Source organism: Tympanuchus pallidicinctus, unplaced genomic scaffold, assembly GCF_026119805.1.
Source record: "Tympanuchus pallidicinctus isolate F22 unplaced genomic scaffold, pur_lepc_1.0 scaffold3, whole genome shotgun sequence".
Taxonomy (NCBI): domain Eukaryota; kingdom Metazoa; phylum Chordata; class Aves; order Galliformes; family Phasianidae; genus Tympanuchus; species Tympanuchus pallidicinctus.
In genome coordinates this window covers 67496846-67509279 of record NW_026294747.1, presented here as the reverse complement: position 1 = coordinate 67509279, position 12434 = coordinate 67496846, and the positions used below count along the sequence as shown (strand labels likewise).

The following is a 12434-nucleotide window of genomic DNA, read 5'->3' as shown; positions in this document are numbered from 1 at the left end:
GTGCGGTGGGAAGAGGACGGGAGGCTTTCGAGCAGCCCATTCGCAAACCGGCCCCTCTTTGCAGGGCTGACACCTCCTACGTGTCGTTTTCCTCGGAGTGGACCCCGGAGGGAGACTCATAGAAGGGAGAGCTGAGGAGGAGGACTCAGAGATGGGACCTAATAGGATCTGGGGGGGAGACACCGGGAGGGGTCACGATGCGGGGGGGACCCAGGGAGTGAACCCAGGAGGGAAACCTAAGGAAGGCACCGAAGGAAAGGACCCGTAGGGCTTAGGGTGGACCCAGGGAGAGCGCCCGAAGGGGGATATAAAGAGGGGACCAGGGGCTCACCCAGCCCTACCCCGCCTGTCCCACGCTTCCCAGTTCCAGGCAGACCCCGCCGGCCGTGCCGTGCCGGGGAGCTGAGTCCCGCAACCCCTGCAACTCCCCCGTAGAGACTTGTTGATTTCCCTTGAGCAAATCCGGCTTTGATGCAGTCGTAGCGAGGGCGGCGAGCTGATGAATTGACAAAAACCAATCAGCTTTATTGGGAAACAGGTTAAGGGCAGCGGAGTGTCAATAGCTCTCCGCCCGCCCCGTCCATTAGCCGAGCAGCCTGATTACACCGAGCAGACCCTGCGCTGCTCGCACCTAAATTGCTTTCATAAACGCGCCATTACCAGCAGTCGATGCGGGCGGCTCATTTAGAGCCATCCCGGGGCTGTCACATCTATCAGGGGGGGTTATGCATCATTATCCCACGTACGGAACGTCGCGGTATTTAGGCACTGAAGGTGCGGAGCAGCTCGGGGATCCGCGGGGCTCCGCCAGTCCCAAGCGGGGCTGCGGCCGTTCCCACGGGGAGCCCTCCGAAGGGAACGGAGGGGACGGTGTGCCCCGGGCACGGGGGGTCAAAGGGAGAACCGGGGCGGGCCGCTATCGCCGCTGAGATAACGGAGCATTGTTGGGCCCCGGGAGGGCGTTGGATCAACACAGGTGGGAGCTGCGGGAGTGCGGGGTGTCCAGAGAGGGGGGAGAGGTGGGGAATGTTAGAGAAGGAAAGGAAAAGGAACGACAGGAAAGGGAAAAGGGGGAAAAGGAAAAAGAGGAAATGGAGGATAAGAAAAAATAAAAGAGGAAAAAGAGAAAGGAAAAATTAGAGAAAAAGAGAGGGGAAGGGAAAGGGTAAAGGAAGGGAAGGGAAAGGGGAAAAAAAAGGGAAGGGAAGGAAGAGAAAATAGAAAAATAAAAAGAAAAAAAAAGAAGAAATGGAGATGAAGTAGAAAAGAGGGAAAGAAAAAAAAAGGAAAAGGGGAAAACAAGGAAAAGAACTGAGAAAAGAAAAAAAGAAGAAAAAAGGAGAAAAAGGAAAGGGGAGGAAAAAAGAAAAAGGGGAAAAAAGAAAAAGGAAAAATGTGAAAAGAGAAAAAAGGAAGATGAAAAAGAAAAAGGAAAAAAAATGGTGGGGAGGAAAAGTGAAGAGAAAGATAAGAAAACGGCAAAGGGGGAAAGGAAACAGAAAAGAGACAAAGAGGAAAAGAGAAAAAGGGGGGGGAGGAAGACGAAAAGGAAATAAAAGGAAGTGGAAGAGGAAAATGAAAAGGAAAAATAATGAGAGAAATGGAAGAAAAGGGGAAAAAATAAAGGAAATAAAAAGTGAAAATTGGAAAAAAATAAAAAGGAGGGGGAACGGGTGAAAAGGAAGGAAAGGGAAAAAAGAAAAAAGGAAAAGAAAAAAGGGAAGAGACGGGGGAGGGGGAGAGGAAAAAAGGAAGGAAAAAAAAAAGGGGGGGGGGGGGCGGGGGGGAAAGAGGCAGAAAGATGATATTGTTCGATTGGGAAAAAATATCTGAAGAATCGAACGCGCTCTCTGAACACGCGCTGCGCCCTCGGGTGGGGCTGCGGGATGACCCCGATGGGGCAGGAGAGGGGTGCGGGCCGGCGGCGGTGCGGGTGGGAAGAGCGGAGGCGCTGGTGCGCGTCCCGGCCGTCTAAAGCGGGGAGAGTGGGGGACGCGGAACGGAGGCGATGGAGGCGAAGGAGCGCAGCGGGCACCGCGCCGTGCGTGGCGCTGCCCGGCGCCGCCGTCCGCCTCCCGCCGCGGGGTCCCGCCGAGGCGCGCTCTCCCCGCGGGCGCGGGGCCGGGGCGGGGCGGTGCCGTCGGTGGGCGCGGCCCCCGCCCGTGACAGGTGCGCGGCGCGGCCAATGGCGGCCTCCGGCTCCCGCTGCCGCCAATGGAGGCGGCGGCGGCGGCGGCCCAATGGGAGCCGCCTGCGGGCCTTGAAGGGGCGCTCCGCGCCGCGCGGCCGCACTCCGCCCCCGCCGCCGGGAGACGCGGCCCGGGCCGCGGTGCTTCCCGCTGCCGCCTCCGCCGCTCCCATGGAAAAATCCAAAAATTTCCGCATCGACGCGCTGCTGGCTGTCGATCCCCCCAAGGCGGCGGCGCAGAGCGCTCCGCTGGCCCTGGTCACCGGCGGCTCCGGCGGCGGCAGCCCTCCGTCTTCGTCCTCCTCGTCGTCGTCGTCGTCCTCTTCTTCCGAGCTCCCCGCCGACTGCCCGCGCACCGACAGCCCGTCTCCGCCTCGCCTGCTGCCAGCGCACTGCGCGCTGCTGCCCAAAGCCGCCTTCCTGGGCGGAGGGGGGCCCGGGGGCGGCCATCCGCAGCACCACGCCCTGGGGCTGCACCCCGCGGGGCCGGGCGGGCCGGGCATCTACGGGCACCCGGTGTACGGCTACCCGGCTTTGGGGGGGCAGCACCCGGCGCTTTCCTATTCCTATTCGCAAGTGCAGGGAGCTCACCCCGCGCACCCCTCCGCCGACCCCATCAAGCTGAGCGCCGGCACCTTTCAGCTGGACCAGTGGCTGCGGGCGAGCACGGCCGGCATGATCCTGCCCAAAATGCCCGACTTCGGCTGTGAGTATGCGCCGCTCCCTCCCTGTCTCCCGAGGCTTCCTTTAAACGCTCCCTGTCGGGGCCGGCTGTATTGTTATTACTACTTTAAAACGATAATTATTATAACGAGGGGATATCCGTCCTCAGTCCCGTGCTATTCTTTCCTATTGGATTCCCCCCCACTTTTTCCCGTGCGCGGAGATGGCAGCGCGCCCCGACCGCTCCGCGCAGCCCCAGGGGCAGCTCCGGGCATCTCCTCCATATCACCCTTGTGCTTATTGACTCTCTTTTTTTTTTTTTTTTTTTTCTGTTGACTGATGGGTTTAAAACCCCATCCTCTGAGCTCGGGAATTGCGCGCAGAGCGGCACCCGCGGTGTCGTTTGACGAAAATCACGCCAGGAAAAACTAGTCGCGATTTTCAATATATATGAGGTGGTTTTTTTTTCGCTTGCTCTACGCGCGTTCGTGGAGACAAAACCTCATTGTTTGCTCTCGGATTGGGGTTGTTTGGACTGCGGCGTTCAGGGACGGGGTTGGAACCCACAGAGGAGCGCTGTCCGAGCGCTGCCCTCAAACAGGGGCGGGAGGGGGAACGGGGATGGTAAAATCGCACCGCGGTGCGAAAATAGCCCCGGGCCTCCGCTGCCCTCCCTGTTTTCTAAACCGAAGGAGCGAAAGTGCCAAACTGCGGTGAGAACCGCGCGGTAACCCGCCGCATTCTTTTCATTTATTTTTTGTTAATGAAATCCTCGATTTGAAGCGTTACTGAAAGGGGGGAATGGGCAAATATATGGAATATAGGGAGTGTGTATATATATTTTTTTTCTCGTTTCCCATCTCTCGGCCCTTATCGGTGTGCTCCCGAATGCGGTCGCTGCCGCATCCCGTGGCTCTGGGTTAGGGATTGGGGTTAACCATCGTATCCCGTCCATTGGTGTTAGGATTAATTAACACATCCCTCTAATTGCCGCCGCCGGGATTTGTTAAACGCAACAAATCGCCGCTCCCGGGAGATGCCACTTCGCCGCGATCCCCGGCAGCGTTTCGTTGTGCGGCCCTCAGGAGAACGAAGAGATTTTTTTAATTATTATTATTTTTTATTTATTTAAACGACTTGTTTCACCCCCCCCCAACACACACGCATCTTTTCGGCCTTATAAGGGATCCCCATCACCACCGCTCCTCTGTTCCCCTCTCGCTTCTCTCTCCGCTGCTCCCCCCGTCCCACTCGGGGCCGCCGTCGGAGCCGCCCCGCGCTGATGGCCGCGTTTTCCCCTTCTTTCCCCCCTCTCCCTCCCCTCCTCAGCTCAGGCGCAGTCCAACCTCCTGGGGAAGTGCCGGCGGCCGCGCACCGCCTTCACCAGCCAGCAGCTGCTGGAGCTGGAGCACCAGTTCAAGCTCAACAAGTACCTCTCCCGTCCCAAGCGCTTCGAGGTGGCCACGTCGCTGATGCTCACCGAGACGCAGGTGCGGAGAGAAATAAGGGAAAGTAGTGATAATTAAAAAGGGGAAGAAAATTTGGAAAGGAAAAAAAAAAAAAAGGGGGGGGGGGGATGGGGAGGGCACGGAGGGTGACACACCGAGAGGCGGTGGATGAGGAGGTTGTTTCCCGTTTCTAGGTGAAGATTTGGTTCCAGAACCGCCGCATGAAATGGAAGCGCAGCAAAAAGGCGAAGGAGCAGGCGGCACAGGAGGCCGAGAAGCAGAAGGGAGGAGGAGGAGAGGACAAAGCGGCCGAGGAGCTGCTGCTGCCCGGCCCGGAGAAAGGCGATGGGAGGCGGCTGCGGGATCTGCCCGACAGCGAGCCCGAGGACGAGGAGGAGGAAGAGGAGGAAGAAGAGGAGGCCGAGGCCGGGCGGTGCTGCCCCTATCACTCCTCCGACTGCTCCGATGCGGACGAGGAAGACTCGCAGCCCGGGGGACGGCCCGGAGCCCCCCCGCCACTCCCCGCACAGCCGCAGTGAGCCCAAGGCCGCTCCGTCGGGGCCGCCCCCGGCAACTGAGCCTCCTGGCCCCGCTCCCCATCTCGCTCTCCCATCCCTCCCTGCCCGGAGGGGGACGCGGAAGGCGATCTCCCGTCTGCAGAGCGGGAGGGAGGATTCACACAGTGTTATTATTGACTGAGAAGCGGCCACGACTTGAGCCCCCGTCCCCTCCATGCCCTATCGGAACAGTTTCCTTCTTACTATATATCGGGAGAAGTGTTTATGTCATGAACGTTAAAACTGCTGCAAATCTCAATACTGTCTTTATTTTTGTATATCGTATTTATAAAAAAAAAAAAATGAATTCCTCTACTTATGCATGCTAAATTATTACCCAGCCCCTCCCGCTGTGAGGTGGGGGGGAGGAATATAAATAAAGAGCGTTTTGTACTGTGGGGACGTGTGCGGCTCCTTGGGCCGGGGGGGCTGGGGCTGTCGGACGTGCGATTTCCACCCGCTTGTGAGGCTGCAGATCCAAAGCGGCGTTAATTCGCCTCCTGAGAAAGCGAGAGAGGTTGTACGCAGGGACGAGGGGTTCCCGGGGCCGGGGAGAGTCCCTCCGAGGGCCGAGCGAGGCCGTTCCGGGCTTTCTCTCTCCAATAAATCCGCGGATCAATCGGTTCTTGTCACGGCGGCGTTTCCTCGGCTCAATTAGAGAGCATTTAAATACAATCAACCGCCTCGGCCCCGCCTGCTCCCCGGGGCTCAACTCCGCTAACGAACGGGGGAACCGCGTCCGCGCAACGTGCGCGGGGAACCGCAGCCGCGCACCCGGGCGCAACCGCTTGTATGGGAGAAAAGGGGCTGAAGAACCTCCGAAACGCGTCCTGCTCCCCCTCCGACGTTTTCTACATAGATCTATGTCACGTTTTTATTTTTTTGCATTTAAAAATCATATATACTTCTATTTTTTTATTATTATTATTATTACTGTTGTTCTTTTCATTCTTATTTTATCATTGTCGTTATTTTTAAAGCATCTTTTCACAGTCCCTCCTTAACCTTCACTTCTCCCGTTCCGCGGAGCGCAGCCCCAGTTTTCCTCTGCATGCAGGAAACCCGTTCCCGATCCCGGATTGCTTCAAGCGTTGCTCCCCGGGATGGGATTTAGCGGCACCGCTGTTATTTATGACTTTACTGCCCGACACTCCTCGGGAATACGCTGTAATTCAAAGCCGCTCCCGGGGTAGAGCATAAATCTGGGCAGATCCCAGGTGTCAAAAACCTGATCGGGGGAAACTTGATTTAGGCTGATCGATGCCTGCTCCCCTTGCAGGGAAACAATCGAGTTACGGGCTCTGATTTAAATCGGTACAACGATTTCCTTTCGTTTGCAGGCCGCGGGGTTTGGGGAATGTAAAGCGAGAAAAAGGAAAGGAAAGGAGAAGAGAGATGGGTTTGCGATTTTCAATCTCAAATTTGCGATTTTCAATGCACAACTTCGGCGCAGCACCGCGGCTTCTCTGCCTCCGAGCCCAAATGTGCCTCTCTGGCTGAGATCCATCTGCTCTTCCCCCGAGACACCCGAAATCGGGCAACTTTCCTCGTTATCCTGAATAATGGTAATAATAATCATAAGGAGAAAACAAGAGTAAGAAGTTAAATTTAAATATATATATATATAGCAAGGGCGACCTGAGATCGCACCCTCAAAAAGAACTTCACTTCACTCATTAATTACCCAATTAGCCCCCCGCTAATGAAGCACACCGCGGAGCTGTGTGCCCGAGCCCATGGAAAAGCAGCACAGGGTGCGGGCAGCCGCTGCCGGGCTCCGTATCAAAGCGCTGCCGGTGTATTGTGTCTGTCTCAATAAAATTAATCTCTTTAAAGCCCGGCCCCTACAAGAATACCTTCAGTGTTCCAGACTACAAGGGCAAATATGTTTTTCAGATTCTGTTTTTATGGACGGATTAAAGTTTATTTTCCATAATAGGGCACCTAATAAAACTCATAAAGCTCTGTCAGTCTTACAGCTGGTGGCCTCATTTAACACTTTCACTTCGTAAATCATTTTACAGCTTACCAGGTGTTTCCAAAACCGAGAGGAGAGGAAGGGGGGAAGAGAACGAGGAGGGGGCACGGAGGAATTAAACGCTCTGCAGTCACCCGGCGGCCCCTCTCACGGTGGGATGCAAAGGTGGTGATCCCGATGGGGAGAAAATCCCTTTAATTGGGATTTTCCATTTTGAAGGGACGAGGCTCATGAACAGAGGGATAAAAGGAACGTGGAGATGGATGGGAGGGGGTTGTGGGACCCCATTATCTTACGCTTCCCAACCGAGCATCCCCACATACAGCCCAGCACGGCTCTAACCCAGTGCCCAATAGTGACCTCATCGCCCCAGTTGTGATTTAATGGCTCTATTTGTTCCCCCACCCATCCTCAGGAGGTAGCAGGGCTCTTAAAGCCTCTCTGCCCTACTCGAGGAGTGGTGAGGTACGAACAAGGACCTGAAGAGAACGTTTTCCTTTAAAAAAAGCACCGTGCTTTAGGCATGGATGTCATTAACTGGCAATTTCATAAGCATTAAGTGCTAAAACAAAAGAACCCAAATAGGAGCCATATGGTCGAGGTAAACCTGCTAAAAGTCTTTCAAATGGGAAACCATAAATATATAATCCCCCATGAAACTTCTGGGGATGGAATTCCTCACTAGCAGAAGGACTATTGATTATTTCTGAAGCCCAAACTCCTCCATTCATCCAAAGCTAAATGGATTAAATAAAGTTTTCATGCAGTGCTCAGGAGGATCCCATCCCACACCACATCCTCCTGCAGTGCCTTTTCCCCTTTCCCCTGCTGCTGGCACCCACGGCTCATAGAATTATAAAATGATTGGGGTTGGAAGGGACCTCAGAGCCCTGTTTGAATCCTGGGAATGGACATATAGAATGAACGATGGAATGAAAAGCTGTCAGGGAAACATGGTCTCTCTTTGGCATTGTGTGGGGCGACCAAATTCCATTCTGCTTGCAGAATTCACGTCTGCCCATAACTCAATAGCAGCTGAGTGTGGTTCTGGGAGTTGGTGACCATGGTACAGCAGGTTGGTGTTGTATTTTTCACTGGTGCTCACATGGTCAGCATTCCAGCTAAGGGTATTGGAGTTATCCTGGATGAGATAAGGCATTTTGGCCTTTTCTGGGGCTTTTTGATTTCACAGAATCACAGAACTGTAGGGGTTGGAGATCAAGTATTCCAACTTCTGACTTACTTTTTTGCTGTGAAGAATATGCTCTGGGAACTGAACAACTTCAGCTCACTGAGCCCTGGGGCTGTTGGTGAAGAAATGGAAGTACCTTCATGGATTGGAATCGCTCACAGCATTTAGGAGCTCAGAGAGATCTTTGTCTGGTCACAAACTATTATCAAAATCTGGCTGCCAGCTTCCTTTTGGTAAAGACACAGGTTTCCCTGAGTCATCTCTAACTGCTAACTATCTCTCCAACATCAGCAGATGAAGAGAACAACAAGCTCTTGCTTTTGTAAAGCCCCACAGAGCTCCTCAATGTGTAGCTGAGCTCCATTTTACTGCCTGCCGGACATTTGCAAGCACATCACAGTTTCCTCTAATTAACCCATTATTTGAATTATTATTCACAGGACCTCTGCTGATGTTCTTGGACAATTGCAACTGCTGGCAGCTGGTGTTCATGCGTGCAGCAGCACCCCTCGCTCTGCCTCCCCCTACCCACGCCATAGGGATGGAGAATTCCCATCTCTGTAAGGGGCTGTGATTGCATCTTCCATAAGCACAAACCAGAGCAGGCAGCACAGACTGCAGCCTGAGGATGGGGCACAGGGCTGAGCCCAGCTGGGAACCCCGAGTCCCCCGGTACCTTTTTGGGAAGGTGAGTGGAAGTCTCCCCTTGCTAATTTCTGCAGTGTAACAGCAGCTGGCAATGTGCAGCACCCTGCACACAGCTGATGGCTCATTCCGGGCTTCGACGTGATGAATCTCTAGAGCATGTATTGCTGCAGCAGGTGGGTGCAATTTTAGAAATGTTAATGAGTAATTACATAAAGGTTGTCTGCAGTCAGTGATGTTAATCACTGTGCTTTTGCCAGGGGTAATTAAGCTAGCAATCCAGCAACGCAAGACAGTGGCTCCCACTGTCTGTGCTGCCTTCCTCCCTCCCCAGCTCCCATCTCTTGCTCTTCTTCAGGGATTTTCCTGCTTCTTTCCACCTTTTGGTGCCCATCTTCCCTGAAGTGCCCGACTGAGGCCAGAGGATGTCCAAGCTCCCACTTTCACTTATTCTTGGGTATGAGGAGAAGCAGACTGGGGCAATGCCAGGCAGAGAGCTGCTGCCCCTGCAGTCCTGCCCTGAGCATCCCAGCACCAAGCTCTGCTCTGCAGGCACTCTGCTGGGACAGCACGAGCCTGGAGCCTCACCTCTCCCTGCCCTCCACTTCATCACCCAGCTGCTCTTCCCAGCTTTTTGTGCCTTTTCGTTTGCCTTGGTGACCTCTGCTGAAAGGATCACAGCCACTATTAATCACTATCGAGGAGCTGGAGTAACAGCTATGGCAGCATAACGTCTGTTCTTACAAAACATAGATTTTGTCCATGTTTTAACCTTCAGCCCATACTCAGGTGCTGTTCGGTGGATCTGGAGTGGGTGTCCCAACCATCCAGGAGCTCTGACAGGTGCAGGTAGTTCTGTTTTTCCGCTGACCATCTGTCAGAGGGAATGCCTCAGTCATTGTACAGGCCCTCGTGGTGCTGGTTGATTTAGGGTGGTGTATGGGGACTGCTGAGTCACAGCCTGAACCTCTGACTGATCACCTGAGGTGAGCCATGAGTCAGCCAGAGGAGCACAGGTGAAGGCAATTCAGCTGTGTGCCGGAAGATTGGTGGAGCCAGGCTCCCCCCCCTCCTAGACCTATTTAAGAGCTAGGGGGGAAAGAATCTCTTCTAGAGATCTGCTCTGCTGGAGTTTTGTGAGTGAGCCCAGGATATGGGTAAGCTTTCTATCTATTCTTTTTTTTGTGGTCATAATCTGCTTTGCCTAAGTCTCTTGTTTATTTTGTAATTATAACATCTTAAACATCTTAATATTCATTGATTATACGGAGTGGGAAGGTCTTTTATCAGCTGGGAAAAGGCAAAATGCCTGAAAGTGGAAGAGGCACTCTTTGGCTCTTCCAGAACTTCCTCTTTACTACACCCAGAACTGATATTTGAGCATCCATTTTAGCAGTGGAGGAATAATGCTGGAAAAGCTGAATGTGCCTCTGGTAGCTTTGCATCAACCCTGGGCAGCCCCAGCTCCTGCCTGCGGGAACCATTTTGGGGAAAGCATCACTCAGCATCCATGGAGGTGTCAAAACTTGGCCAAGAACAAAGGTCTGCTTCTCCTTCAGCAGCCCAAAGGAGAGCTCTGAGAGCTCCCAGACCCAGAGAAGGGCAGTGCCATAAGCATTGGGTTGTGATGTTTCCATATTGCCTTTAGACTACAGACAAAAAAGCCAAAGCCATTCACTGCTGCAGCAGCAGGCTGCTGCCTCCATCTGATCTAACCATTTAGGTGGAGAAATCTGGAAAGTAAGAATCATTTTGCTAATGCTTTCAGGGCAAGCTGAAATAAAGATTAAGGAAGAAAAAAATCCATCCAGAATGTAAGGCTTTGGCTGAGGAGGGGAGATGATTTTGTGTATAAGGTGGAAGCTTAGAACATGAAAGCAAAACGATTTTCTTTTCCCAAGGTGAAGCTGAGTACATCTGTATCTCTTGTCTTTGTAGCAGAGCCATGCACTCCCCTCTTCCCAGCTGAAGCTGATTTTTAGTGAAAACTGTGCCATGCTCGGAAACCTTTCACATTTGGAAACGAAACATCTATTTCATTGCTATTGACAGCAGGCTTTAATAGAACCATTCATAAAGGGTCTCTATTTGCAGTGTTGCCGTGCACCTTTCCTTCCATTTACATCATGTTTCTTTGCCATTTCTGAATGTTTTCACTTTAAAGCCTTCCATCCATGCACTGGTTTTCATGAGTCAACCAAGCTTTTTGTCCTAGCCTATGAGTTTTAAGAAATTTTGGTACCAGTAGGGATCCATGAGTGTCACCAGAGGGTGAAGGGAGCTCCTCCAGGGGGTGAAGCAGCTAGAAGTGGTGGATGGTGAATGTCACATCTTTACTTACGATTTCTTGAAATCCATCCCATCCAAATTGCCCATGCCTCTTGGAAAAGTGACCTACAAATCTAATTGTCCTGCCAAACTTAATCAGAACAAGCATCAGATTCTGGACCTGGGATGGGGCAATGAATGTATTGGATATTAGTATGGATATATGTACAGACTGGGGGATGAGAGATCAGAGAGCAGCCCTGGAGAAAGGATCAGGGGGTTGTGGCTGTGGGCAGGTTGGGTCTGAGCCAGCAGTGTGCCCTGCAGCCAAAGGGCCAACCGTACCCTGGGGGCAGCTGGGGAGGGAATTCCTGCTGTGCGCTGTGCAGCCTCACCTCCTGCGCTGGGTGGGCACCACGTTATAAGAAACTAATCAAACTATTACAGTGTCCAAAGGAGGGTCACAGAGATGGTGAAGGGTCTGGAGGCCAAGGGTGTGAGGAGGCTGAGGCTCCTGGGTTTGTTGGGCACAGAGCAGAGCAGGCTGAGGGGAGGCATCATGGTGACTGCAGCTCCTCACAGGGGCAACGGCAGGGCCTGAGGGAATATCATGGAGCTGTCAGGGGAAGGGCAGCTGGGGGTGAGGGAAAGGCTGTGCCGCACTGGGACACTGCTCTGAGAACAGGGCTGGGTTTGGGTGCTGCTGTGGGGCCAGGGTTGGACTCAGTGATCCTTATGGGTCCCTTTCAATTGGTGCTAGTCTGTGATTCTGTGCTGACACTCATGGACTCGTTGTGCCGAAAGCTCTGCCGTTTGCATTTGGCAGCTGCTCCCGGGCTGCAGCCCCCAGCACACAGAGTTCACAGTGCAAACCAAGCGATCCCAGATGTGCTGGGAGCACGGTGTTGAGTTGCACACCTTTGCTAACAGGGCAGACCTGCTTGCGTTTGCGCTTTCGGAGCACGGCTGCTATCAGCTCATCGTCCCCCCTGCGCGGGACAATGGAAAATGGGAAGTTCAGAAGCTTGGAGAACTTGGAGAGCTCAGGTGCAGAGCTAAAGCCCTGCCAGAAGGGCTGGGGATGATTTATCAGCCTCACGCTCCGGCCAAAGCTGAAAACCAGACTTTACTGCCCTGTTAATATTGATACAAAAAACAGAGAAAGGGAAAAACATCATTGGTCAGCTTAAAAGAAAACAAAAACTGAAGCAGTGATAATAGCTGTGAGGGGGTACTACTGCGCAGTTTTAAGTGGGAAACTTTCTGCTGTATACCTAAAAAAAAAAAAAACAAACCCCAAAACAAAAAAACCCTAAGCATCCGGCTAGCAGCTCAAGGCACCTAATGCAAATCCCACTGTTTTCCACCAGCTTGTCACATGTAAGGAGTGGTGCAGCTGCTCGCCTTTCCGGTGTGGGATATTTATATCAATTCAAAGCCCTCTTCTGCTTCATTAAGAATTCTGCAGCATCTTAGTATGAAAAAGGGAACGTTT

General features: G+C 53.0%; 1 protein-coding gene across 1 annotated transcript; it reads left to right on the top strand.

Annotated features, from left to right (window-relative positions):
- Positions 1–2296: 2296 nt before the first annotated feature.
- MNX1 (motor neuron and pancreas homeobox 1) lies at positions 2297–4955 on the top strand. Its single transcript, XM_052695764.1, has 3 exons — positions 2297–2894; positions 4181–4341; positions 4494–4955. The coding sequence occupies exons 1-3, from the start codon at positions 2360–2362 to the stop codon at positions 4836–4838; spliced, it is 1041 nt and encodes a 346-aa protein (XP_052551724.1). The 5' UTR covers positions 2297–2359; the 3' UTR covers positions 4839–4955.
- The last annotated feature ends 7479 nt before the right edge of the window (positions 4956–12434 follow it).